The 22,094-nt window shown below is 40.9% G+C and overlaps 1 protein-coding gene across 11 annotated transcripts in view; it reads left to right on the forward strand.

Annotated features, from left to right (window-relative positions):
- LOC146315126 (neurexin-1a) overlaps positions 1–22,094 on the forward strand; it is a 376,350-nt gene that overhangs the window by 146,814 nt on the left and 207,442 nt on the right. For all 11 annotated transcript variants that reach the window (XM_084736025.1, XM_084736027.1, XM_084736036.1 and 8 more), the window contains 2 exons: positions 1,676–2,117; positions 9,656–10,039. In XM_084736025.1, the coding sequence (XP_084592151.1) occupies positions 1,676–2,117; positions 9,656–10,039 (826 nt within the window). The remainder of the gene's footprint in view (positions 1–1,675; positions 2,118–9,655; positions 10,040–22,094) is intronic.

Here is a 22,094-nt window from a genome sequence, read left to right on the forward strand (position 1 = left end):
CCTTAATCAGCATTTTACTCCACACCTGCAATCAAGGCAGCAGTTTAGATTTATCACTTTCCATCTCACTTTTCACACACAATCCCAGGAGATGCAACCTGATAGAATCGTTTCCCCCAACCATTATCACCACTGCCTTTTAAATTGAGGCCATCTCTTCCCTCAGTTGACACTGATGCTAAAAGTCAAAACGGATGTCTCAACTATTCACACTTCACTCAGCCAGGGTACACTGTGCATGTCTTGCGAAGGTTTCAAATTTGGGAGCAAAGAAAGCAGGAGGATATGAGTGACATTTGGTGCCATGTAAACTTATTTTTGTCGTGCACAGGCGAAGTGTGACAAACATGACATATAGAGTGTTTTCACGGCGCATCGTCAGACCTGTGGTCGGACATGTTGGCGGTAATGAATGTCAACAATGTATCCAAACTTGCAACTGTTCCTGATTATTTGCTGCCTTCAAATGGGGTCACGTTTACCATTATCACAAAAAGAGTTCACATGAACGGCCCTCTTCTGTGATTTTCACAATCTTGTCAGTTGGATTTGTCTGAAGCTCCAAGCTGACCAAGTTATGTACCTGCCTTCTTACGAGTCCCATCTGATGGTAGCAACTGTTGGTCAAAATGGTCAGTTGTGGTCAACCAGATATAAGCTTGTAAGAATAATAAACTGATGAAATAATAAATAGGATGAAGTGACTCCTTTTTCACCTGACAAGTTTTTCTCAAAGGAGAAATGATTGCCAAGCCATCATGAGTAGGCTAACTAGGCTAAATAACTTTTTAGCTAGCTAGCAAACAATATAACGTACTTGTTAGCTAGCTAAGCTTTTAGCTTAACCTTGTCTAGTTTACAGTGTCTAAGAATATAAACTGGTAGTAACAGAAGCATTCCTGCAAAAAATATATACTTCCCACTCGTAATAAATCAGTTGAGGAGAATCACTTGAATTGTTTATGTTTATAATAGATCAACATTTTGATCCAAAAAGTTGTACTAGTAGACTAGTAGAATAAAAATCCTTAAAGTCTTACATATTTAGTGTAATGTCCAAAATGTAAGGATCACTTGGTCAGCTACTTTGGTACCACACCATCAAACCTTTATAAGGTCTTGAGCAGTCTTTGGGCTCAGCAAAACCCAAGGTAGTTTAATATGTCAGGATGGTTAACAGAAGGAGAATGATCAAGTCTTTATTTTAAGACGGGGGAGCCAGGTTGTGCAGATATTAACTACCTATTAACCTTAGTTTCTCAAACTATTGCCCCCTTTCCTGCTGACTAAGTCCTTCTCTGTACGTTTTAGCAGCTTCCACACATTATCTGCGGTTTAGACATCCTAAAGCTAGCTTGAATTGAATATTTAGCATGTAGTCTATTCGGGTATTTACATGCCACTATCTTCAAAATGGCTGCACGTCCATCCTCTCTGTGGTTGATCCGTGCAAGCCCTGCTTATGACACACTGTCCCGAGAGGTTGAAATGTCACATGGACAACTACTGTTTGACATTTCCAGCTCATTAATTCTTGAAAGCAATTATACATAAGGATTATTGGATTGCCAATAACATTTACATTCTGTAAAAGAAGAATAAACAGTAAAAGAATTCAATATGTAACTGTATGTATGACTGTGGAACTGACTTTCTTTCTCTGCCTCAATTCCAGGTTGTGTACAAAAACAACGATGTGAGACTTGAGCTGTCCAGGCTGGCCAAACTGGGTGATCCCAAGATGAAGATCCACGGTACAGTGGCCTTCAAGTGCGAGAATGTGGCCACTCTGGACCCCATCACGTTCGAGACGCCAGAGTCTTTTATCATCCTCAACAAGTGGAACGCAAAGAAGACCGGCTCCATCTCCTTCGACTTCCGCACCACAGAGCCCAATGGCCTCCTCCTCTTCAGCCATGGCAAGCCCAAACAGCAGCCAAAGGACTCCAAGAGTCCCCAGACCCTCAAGGTGGACTTCTTTGCCATTGAGATGCTGGATGGCCACCTGTACCTGCTGCTGGACATGGGCTCAGGAACCACAAAGACCAAGGCAGTCAATAAGAAAGTCAATGATGGCGAGTGGTACCATGTGGACTTCCAGCGAGATGGCAGATCAGGTAACTTTCAAAGCCATTAACATGTACAATCTTTGCGCAAAAACCATGTAGCAAAAAACACTGTGCTCCTCCTGCTACATCTATGGTGGACCGGACTGTCTCTTGGAGTGTTCGTGTCCCAGAACAGAAAGTATCCATGACTAGAGGCTGTATATCTATTAGTCAGCCCAGATTTTGACTTAAAGCCTGCTCCTGACTAGACATAAGCCTAGACTTTGCAACTGGTGTGACTACTAGGTTGGACTTAGAATGCCAAGTTACGACCGACTTAGCTAAAGACCAAACATAAGTCCTGTTCAGCCAGAACCTGTGGTCTGAATAGACTCATACATGCAATCCAACATTCAGCAGAAATCCAGAGTACAAATTAACTGCCTCTGAAATACTACTGGTGAGTCACAGTTAACTTTTCGGTGAAAGAAACTCTCCATTACCACTCCAGGCTGATACTACATCACCACTGAAAATTAAATATTAGTTTGCAGCAGATACTTGTAGTAAACACTTCAATGAAAAAAATGGCTTTGATGGCAGCCACCTAACTTCAGATGGTGCTATCTATGTCATATGTCGTGATTCCAGACACATATTTCCCAGAAAATAACTTTGCCCCCCTCTCCTGTCGTGTCCTCTAAGCCCCGGGTTGCTCTGCTCTGGTCCCTGTTGATTTGCTTATCTAAGCAGCAATTTGTTAGCGTGTGCTTAGAGCCAAGGCCCCGCAATGTCATGCTGCAAATTAGATATACCCCTTGACCATGTTTTCCACTCCATCTCAAGAGGTGGAAATTAGATTAACTGTTTCATTACCCCCCAAAGCTATACTGGGTTGTGGTCTAAATTGAGCTATATACATTGTTAAAATAGCTATACAGCTCATTCATGTGCTTTTTTAAAGCTCCACATTCAGCTCCATTAATCATTGAGGGTTTTGCTGTTAAATTAAATTATTTTAGCTCCAATACTCTGGTTGATTTATAGTAACATACAGCACAGAGTGGCTTGGATTCAACTTAACATAACTGGGTGAGGAGAAAGATGTGGGTGACTTCTCAAATAACATAAATCTACAACATTTAGTTACGGTAGACAAATCTATAAGAAACACTGTCTTGCTAAATTAGATTGTGTTCATTATCTGTCTAGTATCCTCCCATCATCCACCCCCACATGCTTACACACAGCACACGCACACACACGCGAGCACAAAAGCTATCGAACATCTTTTTTCTTTTTTTTTTTTTTTTTTGTTAGTCGAGCTCACTCCACTCGCTCTTCTCTCTGTCTACCCTGCCTAAGTTTCCATGGAAACAGGAGGTGGTCTCTCCCAGGACTGAGACAGTTACTGCACAGCGCTGTGCTGCTGAGCTGTGCACTAATGACATTTCAGAATAACTTTTCTTCCTTTCGTCAAGTCGAAGGCATCAACACTTACAAGAGGACATGAAAAGGTCTCTGCATTTTGATGACTTCCCCTGTGAGGAGGGTAACAAAATGGTGAGAATGCCGAAACGTAGTTTTTAAAGTTACAAAGCAGTTTTCAAATTAACCAGTGCTTTTTTTTTTTTATCTCTGCTCATCCTTTAGTTTTAAGCCAATTAAAATCTGCAAGTTTGCAATCCTCCTAAATCTAAGATCTTGCATCTCGAGATTTCCATGAGCTGCACAAAGCACTATTGTTTGCAGTGTGTAATGATGTGTGCATGGCACCTCAAATGGAGGCATTATAATTTTTGCAGTTCTTTTGTACTGAAAAGGCCTCGTGTGATTTCCATTCCCACAGGATACATGTAATTTTAATGATGCATTAAATAGCAGATTTGTGCAAATTAAGCGATACGAAAACCTTCACAATAGCTTTTCTAAATGCAGGTTTTTATATTTATTTTTCCCCTAAATTGATATTTGGGTAAAAACTGAGCTGATTTACTGCTTTGTAAAGCAAAGAAATAGTTCATTTGAGGACATTTGCTTCAAACAGTGTGAAGACATCTTTTGATAGTTGTGCTGTAACAAATTTGTTACCTTTATTAGAGCCTGAATGAACATAATCAATCCCTGTCAACGTACTATTCAGTTCTAATAGCTCACATGTGAAGCCCAATAGCACAGTCGGAGCCTCTATTTGCATGTGGATAAAAATAGGCACACAGCAGCTATTCGGCTATTCACACCCCTCCCTCTTGGTTTACCTATAAAGTCTCAAGAGCAACAAAATCATCTGGCTGAGAGCAATCCAGTGGGTGAACGGGTCAGGTACAGGACTGTCCTGTGGGAGAGTGGAGGTCGAATCCTGACCCAGATGGCATGTTGCAGTTTGATTAGGTTCAGGTAACAAGGGTGTACTTTGTTGGGTTTAGATAAGAAAAGTATTTGATTAGGTTTAGGCAACAAAAATACTTAATTAGTTTTAGGCAACAACACTACTTTGTTAGGTTTAGGAAATAACACAAAGTTGGTCAGGATTTATGGTTTGTCTCTGCCATGTGGATGTAAGTAGCCATACTGACTGTTTACACCCAGGGTGCAAATAGCATCGCTGTTTAAAGACTCCTGGGGGCTTATTTCTGTCATGCTAGGCTATATACATCTAGGTGTAATTAGCCACATTGGCTACTGACACTTGGGTACAAATAGCGTCTGCTTAAAGCAGTCCAGTTCCTCCCATGACATAATTCTAGCTTGGCTCTTGTAAGCTGTTACACACCTTAGCACCCTCATTTATACTTCTTTTTAATATTTGATAGAATTAAAGTAATTTTTAAACATGAGAAAAGAATTCACTGATCCCCCAAGAGCGTGAGTCACAGAACATATGGTATCCTCAGCTTTTTATCTCAGTATCAGATGTTTCATAAGTACACACCAACAAGCACATCACTCAAAACACAAGTGCAACACAACAGCCAGACATAATTATCTGCAGCCAAGTCCTCCATGTGCAACACTTCCTGCAGCCGTGACAATGGCGGATAATGATCCCTGCCCTATTTAGTTTAGCCGGCTCTTCCTGCAGGAAGCAACCCTGTAAATGGACTCGCGCTCTCAGACAGCATCTTCTAACCTCAATGCATTAGAGACGCTAAGAGACACTCTGCTTTTAAGTGAGGGCTTCTGGACCGGGAGTGCTGCAGGTCACTCATCAGAGACATTACACGGACATTGCTGTGTTGTAGCTCCCACTTCCTGCAGGGCCACGCACACCACTACTTCACAGACAAACGTGCACACTTTACAGTACACAAACAGGCACACATGCACATACACACACATATAGACAACGCATCCCCACAGCCCACTCACAAGCTTCTCTCTCTACAGAGAATCCAATCACATAGAGAGATTTGGCCGTATCGCCCTAACTGGATTGTAGTAATCCCCTGTCTAACATGTTTTGGGGATGTGTGAGTGGGGTTAGGGGACATCATGCCAAGTTGAGCCTGGCTGCTGATGCAGAAAGTGCGAGAGAGATCTAAGATGTCATTTGGACCCCTGCCGTCAGGTTTGATGATGGAGTACCACTTACAGGTCAGGCTGTAGAGAAAGAGAGGAAGAGACAGAAATGTGGTCGAAGTGTTTTAAAGTTGGCCGGAACGCCGATCTTTGTCATCATTGCTCATTCACATTTATTGCCCGCATCATCATTTCGATCAACCCTCTTAAACTGTACACCCTGTACTTGCTTCTCAAGATATTATTTGCTGCTGTGTTCCTTCGTCTGCTTTCTTATCTGTCATCGTACACCCCTCCCTCATCTTCTTTCCAGACATCTTTATCTCCATGTTCCCATCTTGTTCTGTATCCATCTCCTCCTCTTTTATGCTTGCTAGCGTTTGCAGAGACACATCCCCTTCCCCTCAAGGCTATGAGTACTGTTCCAAACATAGGCAGTCCTGCAATGTGTGTGTGTGTGTGTGTGTGTATGTTTTTCATGCTGCTAGCCTGGTGATGGCACGTGTCCCCATGGGATTGTATAGTGCCTTCTGACTTAACATAGCTTGACTGTGTTTACACACTTCCTTACAGGACTGTGACAACTGAGCAGAGCACTCTGAGCAGATGCCTGAAAGATGCTGACATCCTTCTCTTGTCTCCCACTTACATCAATTTAGACAGACATGCTTACCGTAGACTTACAGCATCCTTGTTTGCTGTTTACGACTGTAATAAGAGTAAGTATAGATGCCACAGGATTTAAAGAAGCTATTAGATGATGACTCCTGGGGTATTTGTGAAGGGATAATTCACAGAGTACACTCTTTGAAATAAAGAGACAAGACTAACTAGGACCATAGAGGGTTCTACATAAAACCCTACAAAATATTTAACCATCTCTGAAAGTTCTGTCCAGAACCTTTCCTCTTATGCGTGCTGACAAGAACCCACTCAGGGGGTTGTACACATAACCTTTTGATATTCCAAGGGTTTTATCTAAAACACACCCAGGGGGTTCTACTGAGAACTATTTTATACTCTAAAGGTTTTACCTAAAATCCATACTGGGGATTCTACCAAGAATCCTTTCCACCTTGTAAGGGTGTGAACAAGAACACACCCAGGGTGTTTTTAAACCTATTTATATTCCAATAGTTTGATCTAGAACCCAGTCAGGGGGTTCTATCAATAAGCGTTTTATATTAAATTGGTTTTATCTAGAACAAACTCAGGGGGTTCTGCCAAGAATTCTTTTACATTCTACAGATTTTTATCTAGAAGCCAACCGGAGGGTTCTACCAAGAACATTTTGTTCACCCCCTGGATGAGAACTCTTTTTATATTTATATTTATCTAAAACTGACCCTGTGGATTCTACCGAGAACCCATTCTGCCTTGTAAGACAAGAACCCACCCATGGTATTCTGTTGAAGATCTTTTTATATTCCAGTTGTCTTCTATAGAACCTGCCCAAGGGGCTCTACTCTCTATTTATGTTCTGATCTAGAACCCACTGGGTGGATTCTACTGAGAACCCTTTATATTCCAAGGGGTTCATCTAGAACTCACCCAAAGGGTTCTATGAAGAACCATGTTTTATTATGTTACAAAGAACCCTTGACAAAAGAGTTCTTTAAGAATTTCAAAAATATGTATTCTACAAAAGGTTCTGTGGATGAAAATGGTTCTAAATGGAAACTTGAAGCTTACAAAGAACACTTGACAAACCCGTTCTTCTAAAAAGGGTTCTGGGTAGAACTCAGCCCTTAAGGAAGAACCCTTTTGGAACCTTTATTTCTAAGAGTGCGGTCTCCCAGACCAAAGGTATTTTGTTCTACAGCAGCTATCTCCTGTCATATGGCGAGATGTGAAATAAGCGGAGTGTGCTTCCATCACGATTCACGCTGACCACGCCAATGCTCATTCCTCAGCCGGGCACCTGCTCTACTCCGAGAAAAGTTTCCTCGCTAATGAGTTTGATGTAGTGAGCTCGTTAGCTATAACCTGAAGGGAGCTGTTCTGGCTGCGTGACGGGTGGCCCTTGCCAAGTGTGCAAAGCTTGGAAGTCACAACAGCTGTGGCTGGAGAGAGCAGGGGCAGTGGGTGGCGGCAGGAAAGTGCCGGAACAGATGCCTGGGGCCAAGACCCCGAGAAAAGAGCTGGAACATGTTAGTGGGACCAGGTTAATCATTGTGCACTAGGCCCTTAGCTGTCTTTCTCAAGCACTTTGCAAGAAGGCTGGCTCACCTTGGCTGTAAAGAACATACATAATCAAGACTATTATGATCCAATCCTATAGTGTGATCTCACTGTTTTTATCTTTTATTGCAGCTTTTCTTGAAATAAAAAGGAGAAATATGCAATATCCTAGCATTCAAAAATGAGTACTGCAGTGCAAATAGCGAGTTGGAGCCATGGACGGCATATTAAATAGATTGGATCTCTATTCAATATACAATCTATAGCCACAAGATGAGTGCAACATTATATTTTGACACTGACAAGCAACAATTAGTCCTACACTGTAACCTGATCAGCTCTTCAAAACTGTCATTTGTGTGTCGATGTAAAGGTAAGCCCATTACGTTGAAAAGGAACCCACTGCTCTGAAAATACACACTCTGGAGCTGGAGTTCTGCCTGACTTACTGCGTGCCAGACTCCATTATCAAATTACTCAATTTAAACCATTACAAACATCTACTCCTTCTAAAAGATTATTAATGATTTCTTACGACTCATAAACAGACACTTACTCATTGAGCGAACTTTCGGCACTCCTTTTAATTTTAATAAATGTGAAACAGCCAAAGCAAAAACTGTTTTGTCCTGGAAAAGAAATTGCTATCATTTTGTGATTTATTTCTCCTTTAACCAATCAAAAAGCAAAGTATAACACAATGAATTTGTGCTTTCATTGAAAAAAATATAAGGATATTTATCATATGTATAATTAATTGTGATATGTATATTCATGCATGCTAATGGAGGCTGTAATGAAATGTGAAAGGCCCCATTTAATGTCTAATGTGACTCTAAAATGTGCCAGGCAGCCTTGTTGAAAATTCATGTGTGGCTTAGGGCTTGTTTCCCCAACATAAACACTTCGACTGGAAAAGTAACTTAAAAGTGGCACTCTTCTTCCACATACAAGCAGTTAGGACTCTGCCATTTAGCCCGAGGCAATCAGCTAATAGGTCCCTCATATCTGCCATGGCATGCATCTGCCACTCAAAATGCAAATTATGACTTTATGGCAATTTTATTTTTGAGGATCCTTACACTACTATTTCTCCGCCACTCTCCCCGGGCAGTGGCCTGTGCGGATCCTCGGCAGCACGGTATATAGATTACTGGACGAGGATGCGGGCAGTGGAGGCAGCCACCATTAATTAAAGATCCACAATGGCTCCTGCGCTGAGAGTAACAGATCCATATACAAATTAATCACCCCGGTCTGAGTCCCACAGTAAGGCCTTCCTCTCCACAGCTTTACAGTCCGGTCATGTCCGCTGTTGTTTACCGTGCTCCAGATCGAGAATTAAACCTGAATGAGAGCGATAAATCATGGTGGGGAAACACACAAGCTCTCATTGCAGGTTTATGTGTTGGAGAGGCAAACAGAGGGAGAGACAGGGTGAAAAAAAAAACAGCCTGCAGTCCGTTAATCAAGTTCTAAAAGATGGCTATGATGTTTTTTTGTTTTGTTTGGTTGGTTGGCTGAAATGATAGAGGGGGCAACGATTTTTCTTTTCCTCTCCTTTCTTTTTTATGACCAGTGCTTTATAGATAAAGGAGATTTATTATGGGAAAACCAAGGAAAATGGAGAGGATACTCTTAGGGATCCCAGATTAGGCCACTAATAGACTAGCTGTCCTGTGATTAATGCGTCTTATCAACACTCATCAGTCATTCTAAATGAAGAAAATCCTGACCCTGTCCAGATGGATAACACTAATTAAGCTAATTTCTTCATCAAACCATCTTTAAATGGGTCGTCTCTGCGTGTTTATGTTACTGCAGGGCAGGTAGTGTCTTTTAGCATCTACAGTCAGAAATAGGTGTTAAAATAAATGCATCCCACCATATCCTCTTCTACTTTTTAGGTACCATCTCTATCAACACCCTCCGTACTGCCTACACAGCCCCTGGAGAAAGTGAGATTCTCGACTTGGATGACAATCTCTACCTCGGGGGTCTGCCAGAGAACAAGATGGGGCTGGTGTTCCCCACTGAGGTGTGGACGGCACTGCTCAACTACGGCTACGTGGGCTGCATCCGGGATCTATTCATTGACGGACAGAGTAAGGATGTCCGGCGCCTGGCCGAGGTCCAAAAGGCCGCCGGGGTCAAGCCCTCCTGCTCCAAGGAGCCTCCCAAACAGTGTTTGAGCAACCCCTGTCAAAACAACGGGATCTGTAGAGAGGGCTGGAACCGCTACGTGTGTGACTGCTCCGGGACTGGATACCTGGGACGCTCCTGTGAAAGAGGTACGGCTTTGTCTTTTGTCTCATTTCACGTACATAGCTGTTTGGACGCTCATCACTTCTGCGTGTGCATAGCTTGGATTTGTTAGTGTATGTCTGATGCTACACAGTGACACACTTTGGTCGCACTTTATTGTACAGTGCACTAATTAGAGGTAACAAGCTGTACTTTGTATTACATTAAATAAAAACTAGAAATAATATGCTCATTATTAGACAGTATTAGCCCTTTATTAGACTCTTATTAGACTTTATTAGGGGGCAGTTAGTGACATGTTACAACAGAACTGTATTGCAAACTAAAGTGAAATCATATCTGTCCAAACTTTAGTTTACAGCACAGTTCTGTTGTGATGTGTCCCTAATTACCCTCTAATGAAGTCTTATAAGGGACTAACAGTGGGAAACAATAAACTTCAGTTAACAGGACAGTTTTGTTGTTATGTATTGCTAATTAACCTTTGAGAAAGTCTAATAAGGGTCTAATGCTCTCTAACAGAGAACATATTATTTCTAGTTTTTGTCTAATTTGATACAAAGTGCAGCTTGTTACGTCTTATTAGTGTACTTTAAAATAAAGTGTGACCCATGCTTCCACCTCACCATGCATTGTTTTGAATGTAATTTACATCAAAGACAACCGGTTTTAATTTTATACACAGTAGTTTTAGTATTTTCTTATCTGAAGGGGATCTCCTTTTAAGTTCGGGTTGAACAGCATGACCAGACAACAGCCTGCAGGTGGTCTTTTTATCCAGGCTGATGGCTGAATATCAGCGTCTCTCAAACAGCAACCTGAAAGCAATATAAGACAGGCAGAGAAAGTGTGCATGTGGAGATAGACAGCCAGACAGAATGAGTCAGGGCGCGCGCGGTGTTGACTGGCTGATGTTAGACTACGTTGAGTGGCAGGTGACTGATGCACCGCTGAGACGCCGCTGGTCACGTCCACCATGCACACTAGCCTGTAAATTGGCTGTCTTCTGCTAACCATTTGGCTCATCAAACCGCTCGCTCATGACCAGACCTGGTGCAGAATACTTATCCCAATCTCCTCGAGAGAAGAGAAATAGGAGGAGTGAGTGTCACACGGTGAACTTTTATAGCTCCATGTCTTAGCTGGAGCAGACGTGCACCTGACTCTGCAGTTGTTTGTCAAATGGAAAGCACAGGTGTTTGTGTTAAAACAAACAAAAAAAAAAAACAGCTGAAATATCTCAGTGGTGTTTCTTGTTTGCAGAGTTTTCAAGATTTGTGACTCTCTATCCACTGTCTTGTCTTGTGTTCTGGCCAACCTGAGCTGGCAATTGGCTTACGTGGGAGGGTCATCAGCTGATTAAGCTTACCTGGGCCGTTGACCAATAAAACCAGGCCCCTCTGCTCACACTCCCTTCCATCCTACAACTGGCTTCCACCCTGCATTATTGCCTTTTGACTTGTCTTATGATTTAGCATTGACCTTAGTTTAATAAATTAGTCCTGTTTTGCATCTTAGAGTATAGTAAGAGATGAATTTGCTTGGAGTTTGCCCCCGTCACCGTCTTGCTATACTGGCCTTAACGCTCCGATGCAGGTCTTTTAACAATTCAAATTCCTCAGTAGTGTTTCATGCTAGCAGAGTTACAGCACTTGCAACACCCCTTCCACCATCTTGGAAGGTGTCCCGCCCACCTCAGCGGGCAATTGGTTGACATGTGAGGGTCATCAGCTGATTAAGGTCGCCCAGGCCCTTGAGCTGCAAAAAACGGGCCCCTCTGCTCACTCCTCCTTCCCTTCCTAAAGCAGCCATCCACCTTGCATTTTTGTCTTTTGACATCTCTTATGATTTAGTGTGGTGTTTGTTCCATAAATTACTCCACTACTTGTCACATTCCTTCAGCCAGTTTGTCAGAAGTCTCGGTGTTAAAATCCTGGACGAGCCCTCATTTTCAGAAACTGGCTTGGTTGATGACCCTCCCATGTCAGCCAATTGCCCGCTGCAGCTGGGCCAGGACAGCCTCCAAGACACTGGGAGGGGCATCACAGCAAAATTAATAAATTATTTGTGTGTTTCTGAGTCTACAGTGAAAGATGACTTTGCTTGAAGTTACCCTCCATCACTGTCTTGGCTAAACTGGCCTTAAAACTCCAGTGCAGATCGTTTAACATCTCAAATTCTTCATGCTGGCAGAGTTACAGCATTTGTGATGCCCCTCTCACTGTCTTAGAGGGTGTAGTCGCCAACCTCAGCTGGCAATTAGCTGACGAGGGAGTATTTCTAAGTCTGTAGTGAGAGATGAATTTGCTTGATGTTACCCGCCATCACCGTCTTGTTAAACTGCCCTCAGCTGCAGATCCTTTTTACTGCATCTTTGTATTCGTATCAGTAATGTAGCAGCAAATGAGAACCAGTCATAAGGAAATTCTGTGCTCACTAATGCGGAGCTCAGCGCTGCCCTGCTTTTCTGCCTGCTCAGTGTTAGCTTGGTGACCTTTTTGACCGGAGTTTTGCCCTCTGACCTCTTTGATTGAAATCTAGCCGGATTAAAACAACAACTGGCTGCGCAAGGAAGCCAATTCCTTTGCTTACTAATACGGTCTGCTCTGAGGCAATTATTATCTGACAAAAATTGGAATTTCAGGCTTATTTACATAATCAGACCGTGTGAATAAATATGTCGGATGTATAGTTCATTCACCAAAGAGAGATTAGCAATATTAACTTATATTAATAGCCATGGATTTGGGTGTAATGAAAATATTATCCAATAGTTTTGTTTTTTTTTAAACTCAGCCACAGATGAGTGGCTTAATGACATGTTTATTTTGTATTTATGAATTAATAACAACCAAGTGCATCAGCCCAAGTGGGTATTTATTGTATGTATACAGTGAATTTCTTATGAATATAAACTCAACTCAAATATCACCCTCAACCGGTTCAGTGTTTGCAATATATCCTTAAAGCCAGGATTGCTCTCAAGTGGTAAAGCTTTCTCTATTGCAGCAGAATGTATAGACTTTTCGTCATGACATCTGAACGGAGCGTTAGCAGCAAATGAGCGAAAACAGTTAACATATGCATAATCAAGGCAAATGTCAAAAGGAGCCCGAGCATGTCACACTGTTATCACAGCGTGATGCATCTGCACAGGGACGACAGCAGGAGCAGGTTCTCTCATCGGAGAAAGAAAAAAAAATGAACTCCAGTTGGAATGTAACACATCCCACGCAGTCACATGTGTCATCTCTACATGTGCCCGTGCTTCTCCTCTGCTCTCAAGTCACTCACATTGTGAAATATTGTTACCTAAATTTCCTGTAATTGGGATGCAGAGTTTGTCTGGTTGAGATGCCGATGATACGGCTGAACGCTGACAGAAATCTGCTGAGTCAAATTCAGAAGCAAAAATTCTACATGATAGCAGAAGGATTTTGTTTATGGTCATGAATGCAGTCTTGTGACATGAGACAGGTCTTCTGATTGTACTTAACGCTAAGACAGAAAATGAAAGGAGCGACATGTAACAATGCTGCATTTGCTGCAGGAATGCAAGACGAGTGCAACTTTATAATTTGACAGTAACAAGCGATGACGAGTCTGTCGATATCAAGTTAAGTCCGTTATCCTGAAACTGAACTGAAAAAGCACACTGTGGAGTTGGAGGTCAGTGACTGCCTGCCTTACTGACTGCCCTCAATTAACATACTGCTCAGTATATCCATTATAAAGATCTACACCCTCAAACATATTTTAATGATCATTTCTCATTAATTTGAAATCTCATTAATGTGAAACAGGCAAACTAAAGCAGTCATTTTGACCTGGAATGTAAATTTCAAAGGAGGACGCAGTGGCTGTAGTGTTGTAGTGTAGGAAGTATCTTAATGTAGCACGTTTTCTTCATTTCTAAGGACATATTATGTCATTTTATGAATTACAGACTTCTCCTTTAATATTTACTTTTGGAGTAAAAGCTAAAAGAATATAAATGAAAGGGAGAAACTGACTCTCCTCCATCTCTGTATTAGAAAGGCTCGGCTCCCCACGTGTGCACTTTCATTCCAGCTAATGAGTTGACAGGAATTAGGGCATAGTATATGAGGGAGGTGGAGTGGGCATGGGATACAGATCGTTTCACTTCAGTAGGATAATTACTTATCCGGAGAGTGCTCTTGGATTCAGAAAGATATAATCCAGTCTGACCTCAACTGGAAACAAAAGCAGAACAACATGCGGCTCCGCGATTGAAACCATTTCACAGGAAGCGCCGCATGTTAGAGAGGTCTCCGCCGCCGCGACCCCCTTTCATCCCTCCCAACACTTGAGCGTCTTCTGGCGTCTCGACTCCCCTGTCCAGCCCTCTTGTTTTCTGGCTGTCTCCGCTCTGTGCATGAGACTGGCATCGGCGAGAGTGTGTGTGGGAGCAGTGGTATGGAGGACGGGCCCTGGCGTGCTGCCAGCTGTTTTGATGGCTCCAGATTGCCTCTGCGCTGGTAGGATGAAGCAGGCACCAGCAGGCCGAGGAGCTGTCAAAAGAATTACCCCAGCTCTCACTTATCCATGCATGGTGTACCACCCGGTGGCAAAATACAGCTACTGCATATGGCGGAGGAGGAGGACGACAACGAGTGGAAGGAACAGGAGGTGGAGCTTCGGAAGAGAACCATAGAGCTATTCGCCCTATTTTGAGAGATTTTAATTAAGCAGACAAAGCAATTTTCCCCCTTGCATCCCAAATGTCTTCCCCTTCATTGTTCCTCCAGTTGCTAATTAGCCCAAATATTAGTCTTGCAGTGTGAGGCTAAGGCAGCCTCCCAGATGGTGGAGAAGGTGCGTTGCAGAACATGCACGTATTCCCTAATGAGGTATGACATGCTTGATTCCAGCTCTGACAGCACCTGCATTATTTCACACTGACAGCGACTGCAGATGGATATTTACCTGCACATACCTGCGATGAATAAAGATAGATGCTGAAGATCAATACACAGATCGATACACGACTGTGCTCACTGTGCACCACATGTGCTACACAGGCATAGACATACATACACGCTGACGTATGCACGTTAGCAGACACTTTGGACGTTGCTTCACCTGCTTTTTCCCGCTCAGCAGGGGTTTTATGAGGGTAAAATGTGTTTATTTTGTTGTTAAATACAGTGCTAGAGTTGTCCTATATCAAAATTTTTAAGTTTGATACAATACTATAAAAAACACTACTCAATACTAATGATGTAACGATACCAAAAGCTCAGAGTACAATAACACCACACTAAAATGTATGATATTTATCGCGATGTTAAAAAAATAAAGAAAAATTACTCATTGAAAAATGTCTGTTAGTATTTTTTGTTTGTTTAAAATGTGTTTTCTCTTGTTGTTAAAGATGTAACTGATTAAAACTGGCAGAAATTAGGACTCACTTGAGATTGTTTTGTCTGGCTGAGCCATTTGTTGAATAAGGAATCTACCAAATTACACACAAATTACAAAATTTGCAACCCTAAAGCATTTCTGCTTTCCTTCTTTAGTAAAATGGAACAAAAGTAGTCACCCATGACCTAACCAGCCAAAAAATGAATTCTTTGGCAGTGAATGCTTGAATTATGTATGTACAACTTGTGAAACAAAAACAATGCAGCAGAGAGCAGCAGCTGTCCTTTTTTAAAATAAAAATAATAAATTAAGTAATTAACCATGAAATATCACAGCATGTATTGTCACAGTCCAGTACAGTATGGAGACACTTTTTTAATTGTGATTTATTGCTATTGTATATATTACATCATGAATTGCTACACAGCAAAAATAAAAAAACAATCCTTGGTACACAAAATAGAATCTTTTTTCTTTTCTTTCATTAATAACTTGTACATAGTGGTGGTACAGAAAAAAGCACTTAACACTGTACAGTTTGACTTTGTTGGGAGCCAAATTTAACTGAACTGAGGTCTTGAATGAGCACTAAGATTATTTTGTACATTTATTAAATTGCTATGGCAACAGCTGGGCATGTACATGTATACGTGTGTATATATATATATATATATTTATTTAACCTTATATTTTCACCTCATTCCATTCTGAATTTAATTATCTGTACGAACAGTATGTTGTCTTTTGTGTGCATTATGAAGGAACCCAAATTAATGATATTAAATTCTTTTTATAGCTTTGGGACTTATGATACTATCAAATGTTAGTGTTGTATTGTTGTTACAAACAGCATATTGTTTCCAGTATCTTGATTTTGATTTGTGTAGCACATATAAAAAACAATATAAATAAGAATAAGAATATTGAAGGGAGGTTTATCATGGGTCTCCCCGTTATAGATTGGAGCAAATCACAATACAATTACAAATACTGATTATGATTTTAAGTCTAAATAAGAACCCTAACCCTAGATTCAAAGGCTAAAATGCTTTTTTTTAAAGCATAGGTCTCACACAGATAGGTGATATGAAAAGAAACAATAGGAAAGAATATGATAAAAGGCTCCACAAATGTCCACAATGGCAATATCTACCATATTTGAACAAAATACATAATACCATTATGTATTAAATTAGTGTAACTATAGAAAAGCTGGTTCTTTTAGCACATTTATTGCTTTTCAGAGCATAAAGCCATTTGCCATTGGCCCGAAGCTAAAGCCAAGAGGTGCAGAATGTTATTGCGTAATTGTGAAATGCCCTCAAAGGGGAGTGTGGCTGAGTTTTAGCATTAAAGCACATTTCAGCCATGCCCTTTGACAGCACACTGTGCGTTAGTCACCATTCACCACACTTGAATATAGTCACAAATTAGAGAGAACTGGTCGTCTCACGCCCTTAAGCGATGTACACAGATGCGCTGAAAATCGGTCGAAAAACATGGAAAATGGGACTGTTGGAGTGCTGGGGGTTGATTTTCTGGGGATATAAGCATGTATTGTGGAATGGAGGTTTGGTGAAGAGTGAAATAAGAAATTAAATATGTTTTACAGCACAAACCTGAAGGAAGCATTCAATGAGTCTTTCAGTCTTTGTCAAACGGACGCGTTTAAGCTGTACGTTACAGCTTTTACTGTCTGGTTTCTACACCTTTGTATAATAGGTCTTGTTCTAGAGACCTTGATAGCACAGCAAAGAACAAAGACGGAAGATTAACTTGTAAATCATTAAACTAAGTGGTAATTCTCCTTTAATAGTCTCAATGGGCTGAAAAACCTAATTCGCACATACTAAATCTTTACCATCTTGGCTGTGGCGTGTATTCCTGACAGCCCTTGCTGAAGTTGCAGATTCCACCTCTCTGAACGGACACACTGATCCGTTCTCTATCTTTGCTCTCATTTCGTAGCCCCAATGAAGTCGCCGCATGGTCACAGAGCAGCAGACGTGAGGCTGGCTCACAACAATGCTGCTTCACTCGGTGTAGAGGGAGAGAATAGTCTCGCTGTCTCTGGAAATCTACTTAGCTGGCAGGTTGTTTTCTCACATTTAATAGCCAGTGAGTCTATTTCTTGGATTGTGTATACTAAGATACTCAAAGAGGGCTGCGGTGAAGAAGACATGAGCAGCTTTGAATTATTTATGATATCTCTGAGCCATGAAAACATTTTCCAAAAGCCTTTGGCAGGTGTTTTCCAGCAAATTTTGAATTGGATTGGGCCTGGCGCCCTGATACCGTGGGACATCACAATCCTGTGACATGCAGCTGACAGCTCTCCCTTCCTGCAGAGCCTGTTCTCCTTCGGGGAGAAAGGAGGAAGAACCGTGTGCCTGTCTGCCAGTACTCCCCCTTGTTAGTAGCACAGCCTTATTTGTTACTTCTGTAAGTGGGTCCCCCTCCCCCCCAATCACTCCTTGTTTTCTTGTGAAAATCAGAAAACAATGTTGTATTGTGCTTTACAAGACGGAAAATGAATGCTTGGTTTAGTTTGGTATGCTCCATCTCCCCTCTGACAGCCTCCTGTTGGGCTGGCACAGACAGCAAGCTCCTGCTTCAGCCCTCTCAATTTATTTTGATATTAAACACGGGAGTGCCATTAAAAATGACTTGGCTTCCACGATTGGGTTTTTGACAGGTGCTCACTTTGCATTAGGTAATGATTCCCTCACATGTCATTCTCCATATTTTCATATCTATCTGGACTTTTCTTATTTATGGAATTTCAGACAACCTCTTTCATATGAAACTCATCAGTGGTGACATGTTGAATGAAATGCAACATTTACTCCAGTTCTGATCTATAATTCTTTATAAGATTCAAGATTATTTCATATGAAATTAAACAAGATATTGACAAAGTTATAACACATTCTGTCTGCTATATACAGCTGATAATTAAGAAGGCAGTGTTGAAACAATGCAGTACACTTTTGAAGAAGATATGGTACATGCTTGTTTGAAGGGGTGTGCATAAGACTTACATAACACTGTCATAACCATGTCATGACACCTGTTTTGGGCTGGCATCATGAACTTTTAGAAATGCTGTCATTAAGTGCCATTCAGTCAAAAAGTCATTTTTAATGAAAAGTTGATGTTGTTTGAGATGCCTTCATTATGACAACTTGACATTAATCATGTCAACAGTGTCTTTGTTATGACAATTTGACATTATCAAACTTAAAGAAACTGTTTAGCTTCATATTATGCTGTCGTATGTGGTTGGTTCTGACTCTGGCCATCATGAGACCATTATTAGTGTCTTATGAATGTTTTCCTTGATCTCAAGTAAAGTGGTACATTTTGGACTTGTCATAAACATGTCATTAAGTTTTATTACACTGTCAATTGCTTTTGTAACGGTTTCATGAATATTTCCCTTGACCTCAGCTAAAGTGGAACCATTTAGATTTGTTGTAAAGATGCCAAGATAAAAATGTCTTATAATAACTGTTATAATGACTTGACATTTACCAAGACGACATAACCTGTTAATGGCCTTTTCATGACAACTTAACATTATTAAATTTAAAGTAAGTGTTTTGCTTCACGTTTTAACAGGACGATATACAGTCATATGTGATCAGCTTTGACACTGGCCATCATTATAGGTCTTAAAGATGTCATTAAATGTTATAAGGCCAGTTTGATGACAATACCGCCTACTTTAGCAACAAGTAAATTAACTAACTGCTATCTTGGTAGCAGTTAGCTAGCTGGCTTGGTAACATTTCACCTGAAGTCCAGGAAATTATTCATGACACTATTATAATAGCATTTGACAGTGTAATAAAACTTAATGGCACTTAAATGACATGTCCGAATCGTATCACTTTACTTGAGGCCAGTGTCAAAACCAACCACATATGACGGTTTAATGTAATGTTAAAACATAAAACTAAACAGTTTAACAGTTAAACAGTTTAAAAGTTTGATCATGTCAAGTGATCATGACAAAGACAATGACAGGTTATGTTTTCCTGGATAATATCAAATTGTCATAACAAAGATGATGATGATGATTACTGTCAAGTTGTTATAACACAAACATCTCAAACAACATCAACGTTGCATTAATATTACATAATGAACCCAATGGCACTAAATGACAACACTCAAAAACATTCATAAAAACTCCCTATTGTTCATGATGTTACTGAAGGGATGAACACATTTTCATCACGATTAGTGCGTGAGCTGAGTTTGTCTTCTTGCATTTTGTTTCCTTTTCACCTTTAGCATATTTTCACGAGTATAATGGATCACAGTTCACAGAAGCATTTCATGCAGGATCACGGATTCTTTACAGCACAGAACTCAGATCTGTCACTCACTGTTTGGCAGTAATGAGTTTCACATTCTGTCTTCCCAACGTAAATATGCACATTACCTGTTGTCTGTTTAGATACAGTGTTGAATGTGCTAAATGCAACATTCAGCCTCATTCAATGTCAGCGAATAATTATCTGCTATTTAAAGATATACACACCTTTTATTTGTGGAATTCTATCTAGATATGTTTGTGTCTATTGTTGACTGAGCACCTTGCGCAAAATTAATTATGTTTTATAATGCAAAAATACATTGTTTACAGTTTATTTACAGAAAACACTTGGTTAGGGTTTGGGAAAGCTCATAGTTTGTCAAAATTATCACTCTCTTGAGATTAATTTTTTACCTGCAGCCTGGTAGGCCTGTTCTCACTAGTTTGAGGCCACAAACCTCTGTCTCTACATTTCTCTACACCTGGAAAATCTAATCAGTGTGTATATATATATATATATATGATAAGCTGTGGTTTGTCAGAAATTTGCAAGAGAAAATTCTGATGTCTGAGTGCAAGTGAATGCAGCAAATGCTTACGCTTTTCCAAGTTTCGATTTCAGCCAACTCCACTAGTCATCCCTGCAGAAGACAACATTATCTATCTTAGGACTGTCAAATTTAACACATTAAGTGTGATTAATTTTAAAGATGACATGTTAAAAAGTGTAAATTAAAGCATGTAATTTAATGAACTGTTCTGGCCACATGTGTATGGCTTATATTCAATGCAAAAAGATGTTTGGAAAAATATCTGGAGATTTGGAAATAAAATATTTTTATTTCATTATTTCCAATGCCATCTTCAGATATTTCTATTCAGTGCTTTTTACTCTATGCCATATTTATGTTTTTGAGTTAAAATATTTTCATTTGGGAGCTTTTCCAAGTAAGTAATCTGTTGATAGGCTATGAGGGATTTCTTTCTAGTGGTGATGCAGTAACATAATCTTGATCTTTATCTGATCGGCACTGCCCAGTTTGACACTTTGTTCTGAGTTTTGTGGGCAGATTGTGTTTAGATGACAATTCACACACCGCCCCCCCCCCCCCTTCTGGAGTAAGCAAAGCGTGCAATTTTTTTTTATCTGAGATGCTGATGCTTTACTCTGACTTCTCAAGTGAAATGTCGGATGCAGCACCTTTAACTATACAGTTCCATATAGAGAATACGTGAAATATTGCTGCTACTAGAAAACACTTTTATTGGGTTTAAGTGCTCGCTAATAGTACAGTGACAAACATTTTTCAAGTATTAGGCAAGCTTGAACAGTAGCTCCATTTTCCCTGGCATCTGCTAACAGTTTCTAAATGCAGCTCTTTGCTTTAGCTGCCTGGCAGGAAGCAGACAGTTTAGCAGTGAGAACTCGTTTGTCACACGCCCCTGTCATCTGCAGCATACCCCAGGAGGGCGTGGAGAAATTGGATTTGGGTGAGGAATGTGACGGAGTCATCCCAGGGGATGGATGTGACATTGGCTCTGTGTGACGAGGAAGTGGTGATGAGGTGGTGTGTGTACTCTGGTACCCTATCGCCCCTGCCGCTCTCCATCTCCCGTCCCTCCAACTCGGCTTCTATCTGTCTCAGCTCTGCAGCTGCAGTAATGGCTTTGTTATTGGGTTATGGTTTAGTTACACTACCGGAAATGCTGTTACAACCTCCCGCCAGCGTTAAACAATCTCCCCAGCATTTCTCCAGGCGGCTGCCTAATGCGCTGAGTAAATGCAGTCACCCTGAGCAGAAGCTCGATATTCAGGGTCCAAAGACTATTACCATTCCGTCGCCGTTTGTTTTTTTTCCCCTCAGTCAATATCAATTTGTCCCTCTGTAGTTTGTCACTATTATATTGCAGATACAGAAATCGTGGATGCGAGGCTGCCACCTGTTCTCTGTTCAGTTGTACTGATGGAGTTACCTTTATTTTCTTTCCTGTAAGACTTTTATCTCCTTGTCAAGTCCTCTGAGCATGTACCTGCCTCCACACACTGTGTTTCCACTGATGGAGGCCACCACCTAAATTGGCACAGAGGAGGAGACAGGACTCAGACTTTGCAGGGAGTTTGGGTGGCTGTCAGCTGGAGTACACAGTGAAATATGATGCCACACTTGTGACAAGCCTTCACACACTGGATGACATATCTGCGTATGTGCCGTTTAGGAGTCACTTACTCAGTGAGCTTTGAATTGACCCATTGATTTTGTATTGTATTTGTAATTCTAGAAGCTTAATCACTGGATTCATCTGCAGTCAGAGTGAGTCTGTGTGTCTGCTGTCAGTGACACATGGTTATCTTCTCTAACAAACCTGCAGAG

This window comes from Lutjanus erythropterus, chromosome 14 (assembly GCF_056507025.1).
Source record: "Lutjanus erythropterus isolate fLutEry1 chromosome 14, fLutEry1.hap2, whole genome shotgun sequence".
NCBI lineage: Eukaryota > Metazoa > Chordata > Actinopteri > Lutjaniformes > Lutjanidae > Lutjanus > Lutjanus erythropterus.